Consider the following 21,001-nt stretch of genomic DNA (forward strand, 5'->3'; position numbering starts at 1 on the left):
CCCACCTCCAGTGAATCGTACGCCCCCTGAAAATGTGCCGACCGAGATACCGCCACCACCACCGCGGAAAGAGCCAGTGTTTGTGCGACCGTTCGAAGATAACTTCCACAAACCATCTCCTGTGGTCACGACGGTCACTGTGACCACTTCGTTCACCACTTCAGTGACCAATTCCGTGTCTATCGTGCCAAATGAACGAGTGACGTTAGAAGTGCAGACGATGGAATCTTCTGTGCCGAGGACGACAGTGACTAAGCCAAAGGAAGACGTTAGCCGAGTTGTTAAACAAGAACCAATTGTAAATGCAGTGACAGTGCCAGTACCAGTACCAGTATCAGTATCAGTACCAATGCCAGAACCAGAAAAAGAGCCCAAAATTGCGAAAGTAATTCCAAGAATACATTCCAGTTCTCTCCCCATCGATGGACTGAAACCCTCCCACCCTGAAAACAGCAAGAGCCCTGTGATAGCTAACAGCTTGGAGCCTGTATTAAATGTGCCTGATGCATCCAAAGTGCTAGCAGCTGTGTCGGGAAAAGATTCGTCAATGACTGCCTGGGATTATCATGTAATGAGCAAGAACATGATTAATCGCAAGGTAAGTAATGATAGCTGGTAGTCTTCAGTTCAATGTGTAAAGTGCTTTAAGAGAATTCAATAAATTGCACTTACCTTTATACGTTATTTGAGACCTAAGAAAATTACGTTGAATATATCTTCACATTTTTTTAGAAATGTAGAAAAGTAAAACGCAATGTTATTAAATTTAAGTGCAAATTGACGATTAGCCTGGGAAAGATTCTGGCCAATAAAGTGCCGTATATAGAGTCACATTAAGAAAGAAAAAAAAAAAAACTTAATTAGTTATATGACTTGCAATATATTGTGACCAACGATATTGGAATTAAGTTAATTTTGCTCACGCTCGTACCAAGTGTGCTTTATAGTGGACAAGTACGTTGGTTTTCTCGGGTTCTCACTTAGTTCATTTCGTTCATTATCATCATAATCGTAGGACGTTAAACTAAAAAAAATAAAGTAAAATAAAACAAAACACATTAGTTTTTTATTATGTTGAAGATGGAAAGAATAGAATTCTACGCTTTTTTAGTTTTTCTTGTAAAGCACAGCTTAAATCCTGACGATCAGTTTTACATGTCAGATGATTGATTTATTTATCTTCTTTTCTTCATAATTAAGAGTACTGTATGAATTTATCGTTGTTTATTACTCTGAATTTGTCTTCGAATTCTTAGAAAAGTGGTAAAATAAATGGGAATGTCATTAATAACAAACTGGAGATTTTAAACCCATGAAAGATTCTGGCTAAGCAGATGACACATGTAATTGAAGCAAACCTAGTTGTGTATATTGTTTTATATTACGAAAAAAGATTTCTTTGATAATCTATAGATGAAACCATATATGTATGCAAACGAAGTCTTTAAAAAAGGAAAAATTTTAATATTGCCTATCTTAATTACATGAAATAAAGTGATAAGTTTCGCATGCAAGTAAGAAGAAAGTAAGAATGGAGGTTTATTTCTATATTTTAATTTACCTGTAAAGGCGATGAGAAATGTATAGTTGAATTGAATCAAGTACAAGAGTAAGTCAGAAATTATTAGCAATTTTGACATTACTTCTTCAGAGTGCCTATCAGTCACGAATGTCACGAAATCAGAAAATGGTCATGAAAGTTAAGAAAAAGTCACGAAATTTAGCTTTTGGGTCACGATTGTTATAACTGTACAAATGTAAGTAGAGATTGCAAAATTTTTTCTATAAAACGTCAAAATTCACCGCCAAAATTGCCTATGGTCGACTTTAGACGCTACCAAATCGCAAGCAAAGCACGTTTCTATCGCTTGAATGAAAATTCGGCCTAATTCGCACCCAAATTCGCTCTTGAGAATGCAACGAAATTTTGTGATTTGGTAAAGAAAAGGTCACAAAAAAGTCACGAAATTTTATTTTGAAATTTTAGTAGACACCCTGTTCTTGCATTGCTCATATTGACATCTACCCTCGTTTATTTTATTGTTATGCTGTTGTGGTCATGCTATGAAAGTTTGATCCTAATTCTTCCATTTGTCTTCTTTTTGTTGCAGATAGATCATGGCCGCTCCATTAGAAGTTTGCACCAAAGAGGAAGAACGAGCAGTGATCCGGATTTTGTGGTCGGAAGGTGTATCAGAAACCATGACTAATTTCCAGACAATGTGTTACTTCATCAATAGTCACTCGTCTGTCTTACAGAACCATGTCACGTGCACGATGAATGTTGTCATCATTTGTGGCTATAGATGGGGGTCTGACTTCCTCGTGCGTAACACTTGTGCAACCATTTTTGAATGTTTCAATCCATTCGTATACACTCTGTTGTGGTAAGACACTGTTCTCGTATTGTGCCGAAAATCTTTGATGAATTGCGGCCCCTGATACACCTTCCGAACACAAAAACCGGATCACTGCTCGTTTGCCTCTTTGATGCAAACTTCTAATGGAGCGGACATGATCTATCTGCAACAAAAGGAAGACAAATGGACGAATTAGGATCAAACACTCACAGCATGACCACAACAGCTTAACAATAGAATAAAAGATGACAGAGGTCAGTACGAATAATTTAAGAAGAGTTATATCAAAATTGCGGATAATTTTTTTTACTTACTGTCGCATTAATTTATTAATGTGCACTTAAATATCTTGGTATAAAACAGTATTAAAGTACAGGGTTATTCAGAAAGAAAGAACAGATTTCAAACATTTATTTCTTCCAAACTACAAAAGATAGAAACATGATTTGAACATTACTTGATTAAGAAAAGTTTACAATTTATTGTTAGTAATTATGGTGTGCATTTAATATGAGCACCGTGTGTTATACACGACAAATGTCAAAACGGTGGCTCATTTCTTGCCACACACGAATCAGCTGGTCTCTAGTTGTCGAATTCACAGTTTGTATGGCTTCATGTGCAGACGATGTTTTAGAACTCGCCATACCGTTGGTTGAGGAATGTTAAGTTATTTGGTTGCTCGTGATATGGATTTCTTTGGGCTCCTTTCGTAAAGTGTACGAATATGCTCGACATTCTCGTTCGATGTGCGTGGACGTCCCGTGCTTTTTCCTTTACAGACGCAACCATCTTCTACGAATTTTCGATGCCACTCGCAAATTTGCTTATGATGCGGCGGTTGTTTATTAAATTGACGGCGAAATGCTCGCTGAACTGCAACAATTGACTGAAGTTTTGCCAATTGTAGCACACAGAAAGACTTCTCCTGTGGTGACGCCGCCATTTCACTACAGACACACAACAGCGCCAATGCGACCGTGATTGGAACTACTATCCGGGCTGTTTAAATTGTAAACTTTTCTTAATCAAGTAACGTTCTAATCATGTTTCTATCTTTTGTAGTTTGGAAGAAATAAATGTTTGAAATCTGTTCTTTCTTTTTGAATAACCCTGTAGTATAAAGTAAAACATGATACACTAGAATTACTGTATTATGACGTTTAATTAAAATCAGAATCTTAAATATCCCGTTTCATAATAATAATAATAATAATAATAATAATAATAAATTGTTCTTAAAGTAATGGGCTCAGTATCCAACATGATCACGTATTTTACAATCTTAATGCTCGTGTTTCCAGGTACTAGTCATTGGTACTTTTCGTAGCAAATAGAAACCGGTTTTATTAGTTAAAGTGCTTACAATACGTTCTGTCAAGTGATGCATGGTTCGTAATAATTCGAATATTCTTTTGGACAGTTTCCTTGTGGATTAATTTATGTCTGTTTTTAGTAGTTATGCTATACGAGATTGAATCAATTACAGCATGAAGTGGGCACAAATTACTATTCCAGGGTATCTATTGGTCACGACAGTCAGGAAATCACAAAACGGTCATGAAAATCAAGAAAAAGTCAGGAAATTTAGCTTTCGGGTCGCGATTTTTTTTTTTTTTTTTTTTTTTTTTTTTTTTTTTTTTTTTTTTTTTTTTTTTTTTAATCTGTACAAATGTAAGTACAAATTGAAAAATTTTATTCTATAAAACGTCAAAATTCATCACTAAAAATGTCGAGGGTCGGTTGTAGACGCTACCAAATCGCAAGCAAAGCACGCTTCTATCGCATACATGAAAATTCGGCCTAATTCGCACCCAACTTCGCTCTTAAAAATGTTACGAAATTTGATGGTTCGGTCAAGAAAATGTCACGAAGTTTCATTTTGGAATTTTAGTAGACACTCTGTATTCGGACGTATATCGGAGAATTATATCCTCACCGTGAAAGAATCCAGTTTTCTGGTTGCTAGAACTATATGAAATGTAAAATGTGATTAGTCGATTGAATAGCTGGAAATAATTATTGTTTCAGTTAAACTGTTTTTTATCAGCACTACTGAGTAATTGAACCGTTAACCAGTTAAGGCATTCGTTAGGATGGATTACATTTTTTCTTTTTTAACTTGTTTGAGCGTGTTTAATGATCTTTTTCGGCACCAAGGCTTATATATCGAGTGCAGATCATTGTGGGATCTGAAGCCCGTGTACTAGCGCCGAAGATCGGCCCTGGATCTTCCGCAACAGATGTGAGAAGATTAGCCATTTAAACCATGCAAGATCTTAGGCTTGTTGAGATTAAATGGCAGCATTCTCATCTTCAGAGCGGGAGACTCGGATTCGATTTTCTGTGTAAGATCATGTGGTTCAGATCTCACGTTACACTGTAGGTCTACGTGTCAGGTAGCTTCTGTGCTGAAAAGTAGCGTTACACTCAAAACCCAACTAAACTGAATATCTGTATGTAGATTACTTAATGCCTTGATTCCAAAGACATAAATGTAGAATGATTTTTGGTGTTTAGTTTTAAGACTTCTGAATGAAGTGATCGTTTTTGTAGGATGGTGAATTGGAGCCAACGACGCCTTTAACAAGCAAGCTGGACTTGCTGGAGCGACGGCGACGGGACCGACGTAAGTGCCACAACAATGAGAACAAACGACCCAACAGTTGCAGCACCAATGGAACAGGATCAGAGTCTGAATTAGAATGGGATTCTGATGGCGATTGCTTTGGAGGCAACAACATTCGGAAGCAGATATTTGCTCTCGTGTTGAAAGGTCCTCCGGCCAAATTAGATGCTTCACCACAGAAGTTATCATTTCTTAACATTTTCGGCCTTACAACTTTAGCGAAACGGAATGGTAAGTGTAACCTTTTTATAGCTTTTTATCAATAGTCGTGAACAAGTAAAGAGTTCAATCTCGAAGTAGTTTGATATGCTTAGTCTTGGTGCAACTGCCGATGGATGCATACTCTATGATGTACTTATCATTAAAGGGCATAAACATTACATTACAGACAATTGTCTTTTTCGATATTTTATTGCAAGACAGTAACTTTGTATTGTAATTAGATTAATTCATAGATAAATTTTTAACAAAATAAATTTTACCTCATGGTTTTTTTGAACAGAACATTCTTCCTAACGTATGTTGGTACAACCCAGGTTTTTCTTCATTTTTTGTATATACATGCTTTTCTAACCTTGATCATGACTTTGATGGACGATGGAGGAGGCAAAAAGGAACAGTTTGAGATCAAAATGAATATAAGTAGAACAACATAATCCAAAGTGCACCACTTGCTATTATATTATTCACTTCGCTATTACAGTATGTGGAATTTGATCCAGCGGAGGAGGCGATGCATTCACAGTGCCGAAAATGACGTCCTCCAGTTGGAACGTGGAGTTGCCAGTATTGCAGTAAACTTTGTGTTCGTCATTTGTTTGAAGATCCTTAAATGGTTTGGACAATATTACAGGTAGCAAAGATTTAAACTAAGAGATTTCGTTATCATTGAGAGATATTTCGCAGTGGTTTTGAAATATTTAACAAGAAAGAAACAAATGGATGCAGATGAGGCGAAAGCGCTGATCAAGAAATAGAACCATCTTGTCCAATCCATCACTGAGAAAGGTATTGATGAAGACAATCATCATGAGCAGATGCTGTAAAGTGGGCTGTGATCTGATCATATTGGACACTATGCCTCGAAGAAACACTCCCAGTCTAGATATACTGTGTGGAAGAAGAGATGTGCTTATTAGGTGATCGTCAATTATGCCTACTTACACATATACTGACACATTTAGTTGATGATCTTGCCGAATGTGGTATGTGGATTTTCATCGGTCTAGACGTAACACTGCGAGTGTGTAATATCTGTGAAAGGCACGTAGGCAAAAAACTGAGGGTTACCTATACATCGCATCGTTGGTTACTTGAAAGTTTAGTATCTCGAAGGCTGTATGAGAAGGGAATGTACAGCTGAACGTGGGACCGGAACAACATGAGCTCCCACTGGCAATCGAACTAGTCTTCCGCATCGAAAGCATGCATTACTTCGTGGACTATTCACTAACATGGTGCAAAATGTAATGCAAGGTAGGCTCAATGCGTGTGCTTGCCGTTGATGGTATAGGTGCAGCCACGCGTCATATAGTAATACTTGGCCCACAGTCTGAGTGCCCATTGAAGACTTCTGAGCTGTAGCACCGTCTTCATTCAGGAGTTCTGATATGCCATCTTGATCCATCAAGAAAAACAATTAATGACTTGGGTTTCAGATTCGTAGATACCTTGTTCGATATAACCTCTTCGTATCTTTATTGATTCCATATGCTGCTTTATATATAGACACCATATCGATGAGTTCGTGAAGTGCGGCTTACATATCACTTCCCCACATAAAGTCTTCTGATGGTAACACAGGCATCTACGGAAACACCAATTAACTGTTTCATATCGCCTGTGTATTCCCCCTGCGTGTAAGCATGATTGCCAACCTACTTTTTAATGTTCATAGTTCCGCGGACACTTTTCTAAAGGAAGCATCTCCGAACCGTAGTTTCTAATGATAGATTGTTATTTTTTTTCCTTCTCCATCGTCCGTAAGTCTGGATGAAGTTAAGTGAAACACTCTGTTTAAATTAAGTCATGTACCTTCGTATCAACCAATTCTGTTCATCGTTTATTGCCTAGAAACACTAAAATAATAAACGATAAAAAATAAGAGGGTTCTGCGTTAACTATATATATATATATGTACCTAACAATCATTAACATCATATGAACCATGTTAAAAAATAAATAGAATGGAATAAACGTATACTTTTCTCGTAGGTTTTTTTTTTTTTTTTTTTTTTTTTTTTTTTTTTTTTTTTTTTTTTATCCCTATGTATTATTGCAGTAAACAAAGATATGTATTCTCTCCTTCCAAAAGCCTTCCTTGTAACCTCTGTATAGAAATCAACAGAGAGCTTGTAAAATGAAAGCAGGTATTTTTCAAATTTTTCAATACGATATATTCGCAAAGCAATTTCCTCATTTCATGATCGATATAACACTTTACTAAATATAATAATAAAACATTTTATTTTATTTTATTTCATTTTAGTGCTTTGCTACTTAACAATGTTTAATTTTTAGTGGTTCATTTTACGGTAATTGATTTCTCTTTGTTTAATTGTATTCCAAATGATCGAATCTGTTATTTTCAGATTTGGAATTAGCGAAATGCGAGAGAAGATTTGCGCGCCACCTAGAGAGGAGCCCTCTTCTAGTAGAGCCTGGTTTAGGGCCTCGATTGGATGGAGAGATCATTGATGGTATTATTAAACAGAAAGATTTTGATCTCAAGAAAAATTGCTCTTCACCGGAGTTAATTCTTCCGCTTCCTCGTGACAGCCCGGACTCTTTGAGTCACTGCACGGATTATCAAACAAAAGTTCGTTTTCTCAAAACGTTGGAGCTTGAAGTTGTGTCCAAGAGCAAACGAGAAGGTGAGTTACCCGTGTCTGCTCAGTCATGGTTTTTAGTTTACATTTTGGACAATAGATAAAGAGGGCAAACTATTATAAATAACATAGTAAATATATTGATTTTATGTTTGTATTAATATGCATAAATTTGCAATATGGAAATTGTTGTGTGAGAAAACTTTGTTAGTAAAATTATACGAGGATGGATTGGAAAGTTCGTCGCCTAACCTACAAAATTGGAAAATATGTGGATATGTTATGTTTAATTTTTCCACGTAATCACCCCTCGACCGAGATACACTTACGCTACCTTTCTGGTAACGCGTCTATACCACTTTTAAAAATGATTTCTCGAGTTCTGTAAAATATCCCAGTACGGCACTTTTCACCTTTGCATCCTAATAAAATCGTTGTCCCCCCCCCCCCCCAAAAAAAAAAAAAAAACTTTGATGTTTCTAAACAAGAGAAAGTCCGAGGAGGCCAGATCGGGCGAATAGGGCTGTTGCGGCGAAAGTTTGAGCCCACAAGAGTGAATTTCTGCCATGGATGCAAGGGATGTGTGAACTCGCGCAGTGTCCTGGTAAAACACATTTCTTCGCAACATTCGTCGCATTTTAATTCTGATTTTCTCATGCAAATGTCGCAGAAGGGTGCAGTACCATTCAGAATTGAAAGTCTCTTTCCAAGAAATCAATCAAGATAATAGCTCTAGCATCGCAAAAAACTGATGCTATTACCTTCTTTGCCGACAACACTTGTTTGTCTTTCTTTGTGACAGGAGATCCAAATCGTTTCCATTGCTTCGATTCTTGTTTTGATTCCGGTACCCATTCTCGTCCATACTCATAAGTCTGCCAATAAATTCCAGATCACTTTCAAACAGTTCCAAACAATCACAGGAAAGGGTGAGTCAATTTCATTTGTGTCCAACTGAAAGCAACTTTGGTACCCATCTCGCGGACACCCCAGAAAACCCTAATTCGTTTACGATAATATTTTGTGCTCGCTCATAAGACATACTGTCCTAGTTATCTCTCGGATTTTCATTCTCCTATCATTCAAAATCAAGTTACAAATTTGATTGACATTTTCTGTAGTAGTCTACGTTGAAGGCCTCCCACTTCGGGGGTCATCCTCAATGCTGTTTCTGCCACGTTTAAATTCAGCTATCCACTTTTTACCACGGAATATGAAGGCGCGGAGTCTCTCAGTGTCTCTACCGTGTCCATATGAATTTTCTGTGGTATAAAACCCTTTTTATACAGGTACATAATGACAGCTCGATTTTCTGCATGTCACAAATTTCCGTCACTTCCCCCGACTTAGCACCTTATAAACTGCTCATCTGAAACAACAGGGAAGTTAAATTTTACTACACAGTGACTACCAACGGATATAGATACGGAGCTAATGTATACTAACATAAAATAATTGCTTCCTTCTAGTCAAGCCATGAAGTTTCCAGTCCACCCTCGTATATGTGAGCAGATAGTATATGTGTAACAGAAGGCTTCAAAAGCAACTACTCTTAAGATCAGAAATTAACACAGATAGAGACATGACAAAAGTTTTGGGAGCCAAGTAATAAGAATCGTTTATGCATAAGCGACTCTAATAATGCAGGTTTTGAGTGAAATAATCAGAATACAGTATCGCCGATCGTAAAAGGGATTATAGCATCTTTAATTGACAGGAAACGATAATGATATTTTATGTCCTAGTTGGTCGTTCTTTGGCCAATCCTGTTAAGTCGAATGTGAATTGCATTATGGGAGGAATTGGGAGCAGTGTAATACGTTTATCCTTCGTCTCAAGGGTAAACATGTGTAATTAAAACTGTAAAATGACCTCCTTCCCCCCCTCAGTTAAGAAACAGTAGACCACGGAATAGAAAACAAGACACAGAAATCTGGCTGTCTTATGGGAAATTTTTAAATCTTAAAACGAAGGGCAAATCGGCGTTCGAAGTGCATTTCAGAGCAGTTTTTAACACAGTCTATTAGATTTCACGAAGAGCTGCTTAATTTTAATATAATAAGATGGCAAAAGCCCACGTAATGTCATCAAAAAGAATCATTTTAAATATTGGATTCTGATTTTAGTTACTCCTCCCGGGTTGTCAGCCAGGTGAAGGTATTGACATTGACGTTTCGAATGCAAATATCGCATTCATCTTCAGGGGTTGCAATGAAGAGACCGGAGACTACTTAGAGGCAGAGCTATGAATGGGGGTTTGTGATTGGCTGAAGGAAATGCTGGCTTCTGATTGGCTGAGGGATGTTGGCTACTGATTGGCTGTTGTTGTGACTACAAGAAATGGCTTTGTTGATTTTTTTTAAATCAAAAGATACAATACACGAGAGCTTTTTTTTTTTCAACCTCCGATGGAGAATAACACAAAAAAGTGAGTCACAAAATCATTTTATTACCAAAAGAAGCACAATTACTGTTACTTCTTCACATAGTCACCATAAAGATTAAGGCATTTGTCATATCGATAAACTAGCTTTCCAATCTCCTTTTATAAACGGCTGCCGCCAGCGTGTATATATATATATATATATATATATATATATATAATGTGTGTGTGTGTATGTGTATGTTTGTTTGTTCCATCGGAGGTTAACAAAAAAATAGCGCTCGTATTTCAATAAAAAATTTTCTTTTACGCCTTATATCTGGAGAACTACATATAGTGTAGCCAAACCTAAACTATCAGCTAACTCAGTATGATATGATTATTCCATAGAAAATACGTAAACTCGATTTAGGGGCCGTTCAAAAATTTTGTGACTTCTGATCCAAAAACTAATTATTGGCCAAGATCGCAATATTTTGATCCATTTTTGAAAAGAGCAGACCAGATAGAGTGATTTGCAACCCATTGTCTCTATTGAGACTATTCCTTTCCCGTGAGATGGGCTTTCTTTATTGTTCTGTCCCATGCTGCACTGGACTACTATGGTGGCATTTGTAAAATCAGTTCTGTGTCCAGATTCTAGGCTATTCTCTGCTATTTCACTTTTCGGGTTGCTGAAGTATTATGTAACTGTTGTGTTCTTTGCATTAGATTTTGAGTATTGTGTTTGTTTAGCTGAGAGTTTTTGGAACTATGATCGTTTACCTGCAGGCCTCTTCGAATGGGAGAGATTTGCGCCTTTAAACTTAATGTTATCTAACTTTACTGTACTCACTTCTAATAGCAGATTTTTATTCATCATTAAATTAGTTGAAAACGTGACACTTCCGTTTAACTGTTTATTTTGTCTGTCAAAATTTTAACTCTAAGTGACATTGACATGTGAGGTTAAATATATTGAATTCATAGTGCTTTTTTTCGTTGTTTGTAAATTTCAAAATTTGTTAAAACGAAAGACGTGAATATAAATTTTAAATGAGCTGTTCGTTTTTTTCGTTACAGAAATGGAGATCATATGGAAAACCATTGTAGCAGAGCGTTTGCGCCGGAATAGTGTGAACTCTGTAGTGTTGTATTGTAGTAGGACGAGTGATAAAGAAAAAACCAAGAGCAGTGGTAAAAGTGAAAGCCGAGGCTCCAAGCGTTTATGGGATGGTTCTGTGCAGTCTTCATCTGGTCGCGCTGCTGACAAAGACAGCAGCGAAGGCTTCAGTCGAATGATGGTTTCAGGGTCTTTGGACGTGGCAGATAAAGTGTTATTCCCGCAAAATGGAACGCGACCGAATTTACATCTGAATAACCACGGAGTGTCCGTCCCCGTCCCTGCCATGGGAGTGTCAGTGCCAAAGGTGACTATGACCACCCCTCGTCCCACGTCGCCTGCTCCTGCACCCTCCCCGTCGCCATTGCAGAATGGCGTGAAGAAAATGGCGATGGAAGCTGGCTTGAGCGTGTTGGGCAGTAGTCTGCCGGAGAAGCTCCGCCGTCCGTCATCTCCATCGTCGCTGCGACCACACCAGGCAGTCTGCGAAGAAGAGAGCAGAATCCCCGGAAGCAGTAGTAGCAGCAGCCGCTCGAATCCAGAGCCCTTCCGATGGACAGGAATTGAAGAGATCATGGATGCCTATCGCAGATACACACAAGGTAGTCTACCATTTCTTAATCACTAATTAATTGTATTTCCTACGGAATCAGAAGGTTCAATGCCGCGTTCACAAAAACTCTCCATCGACTTCTGTCCTCAGCCAACTGGATCCAGTTTCTGCTCTGTATTCCTATTACTGCGAGATTCATTTTAAAATTGTCCTCCCTTCTGCACCTAGGTCTTCCCAATAGTCGTTTTTCGATTGGACTTTCAGTTAATGCTTTGAAATCGTTCCTACTTTCTTACGTTTTGGCTACATGGCCTGCCCGTCTGAGCTTTCTAGATTTGATGACCCTAACAATGTTTGGTAAGCTATATAAATTATGTAATTCCTCGTTATGAAGTTTCCGCCATTCACCATTCCCGTACCTCTTGGATCCGAATATTCGTCAAATCTTTCAGTCTACTTTTTTCCCTCACAGTAAGCGACGATGTTTCACAGCCATACAGAACAGGCATGATTATCGTTTTATGTATTTTAAGCTTCAAATTACATTTCTTAATAATTTTAATAAATGAGTGGGGCATAGAGTTGGAGTCCCCATCCGGCTATCTCAAATTAGGTTTTACTCATATGTACTCGATGAATCTCTCTCTCTCGCTCGCTCTCCCTCTTTCTTTCTTTCTTTCTTGCGTTCTTTCATTCATTCTTTAAAATGCAGTTTTACACAGAGTATTCTGTAGAGTTAATTTCGATTATAAATTGTAACAACTGACTGTCACTGTAATTTTAAATGCCCACTTCTACCTCAGACAGAGAAAGACGTCCCCTGATCATCCTTATACAAAACACCAACCAACACCCGCGAGTCCCGCAAACAGTATTCACGTCTTAAAGGGAAGGCCAATAATATACAAATTAACGAATGAAAATAAATTACGAATGGAGCTGCCCTTTCAAGAAATGATTATTTGCAATAAACTAACTGCAGCGAATCGGCACGGTTAGCGATACTCAGGCTATACACACAAGAGGTAGTAGTGCCTTGTAGGCCAATTTATAGAGTTTTACAGGTGTAGAGCTAACCACACTGACTGGTTTTCTGCTTAAAGGCATCTAAGATCTTGAGTAGAATTTGTAACAACTACTAAGTGTATTTTAACATATGCCTTCTTTCTTTGCTTTCCTCCTCCCTCTGTCATGTGTTTTGGTTCAATACAGACTTGCCAACCATACGATAATTTATCGTCATATTTGATAATTTAAACCTTAATGCTATATACGATAATGCCCTTGCGATAAGTGAACGCTCACTTCTTCAGTTTTTGAATGTGCAAATAAATTGTAGATGTCCATTAACTAATTATACAACACCCACACTGAGGTTTTTAACAGTCATTTCCGGTCAAATAAAACAACAACAATTTGAAAAAAAAATGAAATGAAATCTTTGAGTTTTACGTCCCACGAATATGCCGGTTAGGCTAAAGGAGACGGTGATGAAGAGTAATGAAGGAAGTGGTGGAATGAAGAAAGTGGGAGGAAACGGGAGAGCCCCGAGAAAACCCACGCACACGGTGTTTGTCCACCACAAAGTTCACCTGGCAGGAGCTGGGATCGAACCCGGGACCCCTAACACCAGAGGTGGACGCTCTACCACTGAGCCACCGCGGCCCTTTAACAACAATTTGAGAATTAGCAGATGACAACCCTGCATCCATTCTTTAAATTGAATTACGTTTACAAGATGGTAGAAATAATGATGATGTTCAGATTAGTGTTAATAAGAATAAAAAATGATTTGGTTCGAAACTGAAGATTAGTAGATAAGTTTATTATATATTATTAGAAGTATTATACATGTTTCTACAATTATTTCTTGTATAACGAATATATGATTTTATATATATATATATATATATATATATATATATATAATACGAGGTATATTATAAAAATACGATAATTTTAAAGACGAAAGTTGATAATTTTGTTCTGTGCGGTTGGTAACTTTGGTCCATTATCATCCTTGTAAGTTCTTTCGAAGAGGGCTGTCTCGAAATCAGTTGTTCGAGTATCAATGGTAGGAGAGGAGATATAGTATGGTTGCACTTTTCCTGTAGTAACATTGTTTTTGTAAAGACACTTCTGTATATACTTATACACAAGTAAAGAAAATTCCTACTGTCTAAAGTGTACCCCGGTCTTTTCTGTATTGAAATTCATCATTGCTTCTGGATGTTTTGGAGCATTTACTAGGTATGAAATCTTCTCGATATTTCAAATCAAATAATATATATATATTTTTTTTATGAATTTGCTTTTGTGTTTAATGCAGCGTTTCTCAAACTGTGGTCTTTAAGGTTTGCCCATTGACCATAAATCCAAACGAGACAGAAAATAATAAATTGAAGCGAGGTGTATCACGCATCATGGTTAAGAATCTCAAACGTGTATAGATTGTAATTTAATAAGGTAAAGATTATTCAAATTTTAATAGTTTCTATGGATGTATTTACTACAAAAGAAATTCTGTAAAACCTTTAATTTTGTTATTATTAACCTCAGTGGCGGCCGGTGGATTGTGGTTTTGGGTGTTGCTGTACGAACGATCGGAGACAGAAGATAGAAACTGGTCTCTGACTAATCAACGTAACTTGAGACGTAGATACTATATGACATGTGAAAATAATAATAATAATAAAAACTAAAAATTAGAACATTTTATCCAATTATTCTTCCTATTTAAATGTAAAGCCCATTCTCCTCTCTTTGATTGCAGCAATTTGTCTATTACATGCTGATTCACCGGTATTCCCATTACCAGGTCTTTTTGGTGAATGCCAATACTGATAACCTCTTGGGATATCGATTTTAAAAAGAATATCTTAATTGTATTTAGTGTGGAAAACACCTTTCTTCTGCTTACGTCATAGGTACAGTTAATATCAAATTCAGAAGCTGTGTAGATTCACTAAATGATTTTGCTAGATTATTCCGAACAATCAATTCTAGTAAGACCACATCCCTGACAATGATCGAAATTTATCTGCAGCGTATACTGAAGATAGTTCGTAGCAAAGGTAGTGTTATAAAAAATCTCTAAATTGAACACATTTTATTCATAATTTATCTAGGAAATTTTAAAGGATATTGTGGAAACATATCTGGTGGGGAAAAAAAAATTGTTACCATTAAGATATCCTGTGAATTTAAACCGGGTTTTATCTTCACAAATTATTATAAATTGTACGAGAACTGCATCGACCAGGGTCTTTAACTTCAGAGATACGGGAAATTAGACTTAACACTCGTTCCAATTGTCTGTGCTGTAGAAACCTGGTCGTTGTGTGCTCACTACAACGCAACATTAATAATAATAATAATAATAATAATAATAAAGCTATGTAAGGGAGTGATAGAAAGTAAAATTCTTTACTATTATTGCTAATAATATTTTTTCTTGAAAAACTTCGGTCGTTGCGCAACGCTGCAATACTAACATTAGCCGCCGCTGATTAACCCCAATATAAAGTTAAGATGATCTAATTAATATTACTTTAAATATATATTGATATATTTATGAATATATAAGTATGCTGCTGTATGGTGAAAACATTAAAAAACAAAACGATAAACTTGCTTTCGTAGAGAACAAGGGCCATATAATATTCTGACCAATAAAAGTGATCACTACGTTAAAAAAAATTTAGTCTCCTTCGCCCCCTCTTTTATTGTATGTGATACGCAGTTCACTTGTTTCTTTTAACGAATGTTCAGTCTAAGAGGCGTTAAATCGTTTGATTGGCAGACCTCGGGGACCACTTAAAGTCCGCGAACCGCAATTTGAATAATTTGGATCTCTCTAAACGAAACCCACACCAGTGCACCTTTTACACAAAATTATGTGTGGTGCTATATGGATTATATTTGTTAAAAACATATTGTATTGTTCGAAAATCATAATGTCCTTTTTCAAGATTTGCTATTAAATTTTAATCCACTTTCTGTCTTCTGTTTTCAGAGCTAAATCTGGAGAAAGAAGTGCTCCAGGATCAGTGTCAGCGACTTCATAAGCAAGTTCTGGAGAAACGCCAACAGGCAGACACGCTGGGACGCCATCTAGGAGAGCTCCTGGCCATCAAACGACTATTGGACTGTGAACGCCACCAAGTACAGCAGACCCTCGATCATTTGAACACGTGTCTTCGGAAACTCAGATAGCTAGGCGTCAAACCAGGGGTGAAGCTCCATCGTCCGTGGCATTGCTCTCAACCGGAGAAGGAGAGAGCGGGGTAGTGCAGAAGTGGAGTCCTCCTGGTTCATTCCATTCTCTCTCTCTGATGCAAGTGAAATACAATAAAAGCTGTGATAATGTTAGTGTTGTGGTTGGAAAAGTAATAAGCGTCGCATGACAACTGAATTCCATCTTCCCCGCCCCGCTCACTGTGGTTCCTGTTCGAATACTCCTTGGTGCTAGCGTCGAGAAGGTATATGTACAGAAAGAGTTGTATTCAACGTGGAGGTTCTGTGATAATTCACTGGGAATGCAAAGGGGAACTGGGTACACATTTCAGCATCCTCCAAGAGGGTGGATTTATTTCAGGGAAAATAAAACATTTTGTGTTGTGGTCTGAAAGTGGTAAGGAAAGGAACGTACATTCCAGTTGGCAGCTAGTGAGCAGAATTTGAAAGGAAGTCCCAAACCATGCTAGTCTATCTATCTCTCTCTTTCTTCCAAGCAACTTGAAAATAAGGTTTCCGCGTCTCACCACATTTGGTGGGTTAACCATTTTTTTCTTTAAAAAAAAAATACAATGAAAACACAAATGCATAACATGATTTTTATATACATATATATAAATATATCATATTAAAAAGAGAGTACTTTATAATATTTATAGAAATACATTCCATTCCAAATCTAAAGGAATTTCCAAAGAAATAACAAACATTATGCTTAGTCGGTAACAGTTCATTATTGAGAAAAAAAAAAAAAAAGTAATGTAAAATACTACTGTTTCTCAGAGTCCTGCTTAGTGTAGGTGAATAGCCCCTCCTCCCTTCCCTGTCCCTCCGTGCCGAAGGCGAAGCAGCTTTTTCTTACGGACTGGCTTTGCAGTGCCTGATCATTACGAATAACTTTGTAAATATTTATGTTTTATTTTCTACATAAGATATTTTATCTGGCTGTTACTTCCCTATTTCAGCACTGAATAGAATGTATGTACTATATTGTATGTTTGTATCATGGATTATCTTTGTAATATTTATACTTTTATGTAGCATAGCAACAAGTGTGTTCTCGTGGGACGAAATTTCATTCCCAAATACCGAATAAATGAATAGAATACAGTAAAATGGTCTTTTATTTTCATCATTTATTGTGTTGAGGAATTTAGTGGTCAGTAACTGAATGGACAAAATTGAGTAGTTTGAAATAAATAAAATAAAAAATGTAACAATAAAAAAATTATTTATTAAAATGCTAAATTATGTTTGGCCACAAAACAAACTTCTCTTAACCACAATCCTTTCAACAGTGAGTTCTCGGGAACCATAGGCTCTAAAAGATGCCATTTTCACTGATCGATTGCAAATTTTGTGTAGATTGCTTAGTTCTAATTGAATATTTTAAAATGTCCATTATTTATTTATTACATTTTTTAGAGGTACACTAAAAGTATTGAAAATTTGAAAAGCATCATATCCTGCGAATTATACATTCCAATACCACACATTTGTATACAAGATTAGTATATCTCTCCGGCGTTTGTTTCATGGCCAAATAATCATGAAAAACGAAGGATAACAATTTCTCCATTCTAAGATGAATCTTTATTGTTTGGAATGTTTTGCGCAATGAACACCATATATCATTGACATTATAATTGATTATGTGTACGTAATGTATTTTCTTACTACACACTGCATGCAAGAAGAAAGAAACTACTGATCATACTGATCTAAAATACTACATGAATTAGAAACTCCAACCGGAAGTAGGCTCAAATCTTGCAAACGGTGCAAAATATTGAAAAAATTTTCAAAAAATCTCCCCTTTATGATACCCCTTGCCAATTTTTATCCAGACGTCTTTCACCTGTATCTGTAAAGGGACATGTACAGATGAGAGGAATGACAAGGAGATTCATGCTCATATGTGAATGATGCACTGTGTAGAGAGCGCAGGTTCAGTTAGTAATAATGAATTGGTTTCAGTTATTGCAGCTGCGCTGATTATATGTAGATATAAAATATTGATAGAATAAAAGAAAATATTTTGACCATTAGAGGGGGTCGCGGTTGTTCAGTGGTAGAGCATTTACCTCCGATGCGTTTGGGTCACTGATTCAATTCCAGCTAGCGCCAAGTGGACTTCGTGATGGACAATAACCATAGTCATAGGTTTTTTCGGAGTTATCCAGTTTCTAAAACCTCCTTCATTCCTATATATATCGTTTCATTCTCATTATCGCCGTTTCTCTGAGCTTCCACAGCATAATCGTGGGACACAAAACTGAAAGATTACATTTCATTCTCACTTTATGACTACTGGAATTGGTTGGGAATAGACTGACTGCTTGTAGGACAGGTGCTTTACCAATCGAGCTGTCAACGGATTTGTTTTGGTAATTTAGACATCTAGCCCCTATTAATTACCCTTCATCTATCGATAAGATTTTTCTCGATTCTGTCATTATTCAGTAGTACTGCTGTTTAGTTTTAATGTAATTAAATACAGTGTATACTATAGACCGATATAACCATCGATTTGATAACCTTTAAAAATTACAAATAGAGAGTCAAAGGAGTAAAGCACCAAATTACGAAAAATCTTCGTGATGTTGCTGGTGGCTCTTGACAGGACACCCGCCCAGCAAGTGAGAAATATCGCCTCCGCTTCAGTTCAGCTTCAAATTTTTGTTACTCCATGTCGTATTTAAATTAATCTTTTTGTGCCATAGTTACTAACAAATTAGCATCTAATTTCTTACTTAAAATATAGATATATAGCTTTCGGCTATTCCCTGGAATATTGACCATGGAAGTAGAGATAAAAACATTATTCAGTTAAAAGAAAGAAAAAAAAGGGGGGGCAGTGTTTAGATTTTTGAGTTCTCGTACGGATGGAGTACATCCTGTAAGCAGCCTAGAGTGGCCACATTCGAAACTCTTCTATATGAGCCTAGTGCGAATAGACATTATGTATGTACAGATGGTGATCAGAAAAATGGAAACACCTGTAGTTGGCAACACATGTACGGGTTGGCAGTTGTGTCGTGGCGCCCGCAGCGCCGGACCGCTGGTGGTGGTGTGTTAGGTCGGTCTCCATACTACGTCAGGCGCAGTGGAACAGCAGTGTCCAGTGGCTGCAGCAGACGGAGGTTGTGTAAAATGGGAGACCTCTCAGATTTTCAAAGAGGGCAAATTGTTGGTGCGCGATTATGTGGAGTGAGTGTGACGGCAGTGGCTACTGTGTTAGGTGTGTCGCGTGGGACAGTGTCGAAGGTGATGACGGCCTACACAACACACGGGAAAACCACATCGGGGAAGCGGAACAGTGGGCGGAAGAAAATCATGAGTGACAGTTCACGCCGGGTATTAAAGCGCATTCTCACTCAGAACCGTCGTGCCACTGAGGAGCAAGTGACGGAGGAACTCAATCAGCACCTCCCCCACCCTGTTTCGACAATCATAGTCCGCCGCGAATTACATGACATGAACTTATGGGGTCGTCTTGCATCAAGGAACATAACGCTTTCGCACGCCGCAAATGGTACCGCGACCATGCCACTTGGACCGTTGAGGACTGGAAACGTGTGATATGGTCGGATGAGTCATCCTTCACCCTATTCCCAACCACGGGCCGTGTTTATGTGTGGAGAACGCACAAAGAAGCTTATGATCTGCAGTGTCTCCGCCCAACTGTGAAACATGGCGGCGGCTCGGTGATGCTGTGGGCCGCCATATCATGGTTTTCATTGGGTCCTGTGGTCACACTTAGCGGACGAATCACTGCCAACGATTATGTCGCAATTTTAGGAGACCACTTGCATCCTACGGTCCGGATGTTTTTCCCGGACAATGACGCCATCTTCCAGGATGATAATGCACCCATTCACACAGCTGGCGTTGTTTGAGGAACATCGGGATGAAGTTCAACACCTCCCCTGGCCCACCCAATCCCCAGATCTCAACATAATTGAACATCTGTGGTCCGTCTTGGAAACACGACTCCGGCGACGATTTCCACCTCCATCCTCTCTCACAGAACTGGCCGATGCCCTGCATGAGGAATGGTGTAAAATTCCACTTGCTACCATTCACGACCTCTATGCCTCCATCCCACGTCGCATCAAGGCTGTTCTGAAGGCGAAAGGTGGCCCGACACCATATTAATCTGGTAAGTTGCAATTTCGTTCAGGTGTTTCCATTTTTCTGATCACCATCTGTACAGTCATATCCAGAAATTACTTTAAAAAAAAAAATCGCGAGACATGGCATAAAATGTGATTTTTGTAGATAACTCTAAAATTAGAAAATACTACCTGTTCTCTCACTTAAATAACGTAAATTGTAACACGTAAACGACACAAGTGCCCTCGATGAGCGTAATTAATCATCGGCGAGTGGTACGTGGAAGGCCAGCCTAATAAAGATGTTTCTCGTTTGATAGGTACACACCAAATGCATAGATGACACAAAGAAGGCACCTTGACTACATTACGTATAGCTGTATCGTCGGAAGGCTAGAAATGGAGCAAAAACAACGAGCTGAGGACGCGGAGTTCAATGTAACTCTTACTTCAACTGCAGGAGGGCGAAAACATTTGAAGGCAATATGGACCAGGTCACCCCCGTACCATAATGGACCGTGATGATCGTTATCTGGCATTAAGTGCTGAACGAAGTCCAATCAGCACTGTATGTGCGTTAGCTCGAAATCTTGCAGGAGCCTCTGGAATCCATGTTTCCGAACAAACTGTTTATTGATGGCATGGTGTTTAGCTCATCGTGAGATGGGGAGTCCTGGTTCAGTCCGCAGAGTGATTCTTGACGTCTGTACATCTGGCGGGGATCTGGTCCTCCCAATTTTGTGAACAAAATCGTAATAGTGGCGCTCGGATTGTATTTCGGGATGGCGTATAATA

At 38.0% G+C, this 21,001-nt stretch overlaps 1 protein-coding gene across 1 annotated transcript; it reads left to right on the forward strand.

Annotated features, from left to right (window-relative positions):
* Nucleotides 1-46: 46 nt before the first annotated feature.
* LOC145677322 (uncharacterized) lies at nucleotides 47-17,207 on the forward strand (the record flags this gene model as incomplete). The annotated part of the gene is given in 5 exon segments (XM_081747855.1): nucleotides 47-598; nucleotides 4,917-5,220; nucleotides 7,581-7,862; nucleotides 11,263-11,904; nucleotides 15,871-17,207. Coding segments are annotated over 5 exon segments (1,980 nt in total), but the record flags the coding sequence as incomplete, so codon positions are not given.
* Between the last annotated feature and the right edge of the window lie 3,794 nt (nucleotides 17,208-21,001).

Source organism: Thermobia domestica, unplaced genomic scaffold, assembly GCF_964235325.1.
Source record: "Thermobia domestica unplaced genomic scaffold, izTheDome1.hap1.1 HAP1_SCAFFOLD_762, whole genome shotgun sequence".
NCBI lineage: Eukaryota > Metazoa > Arthropoda > Insecta > Zygentoma > Lepismatidae > Thermobia > Thermobia domestica.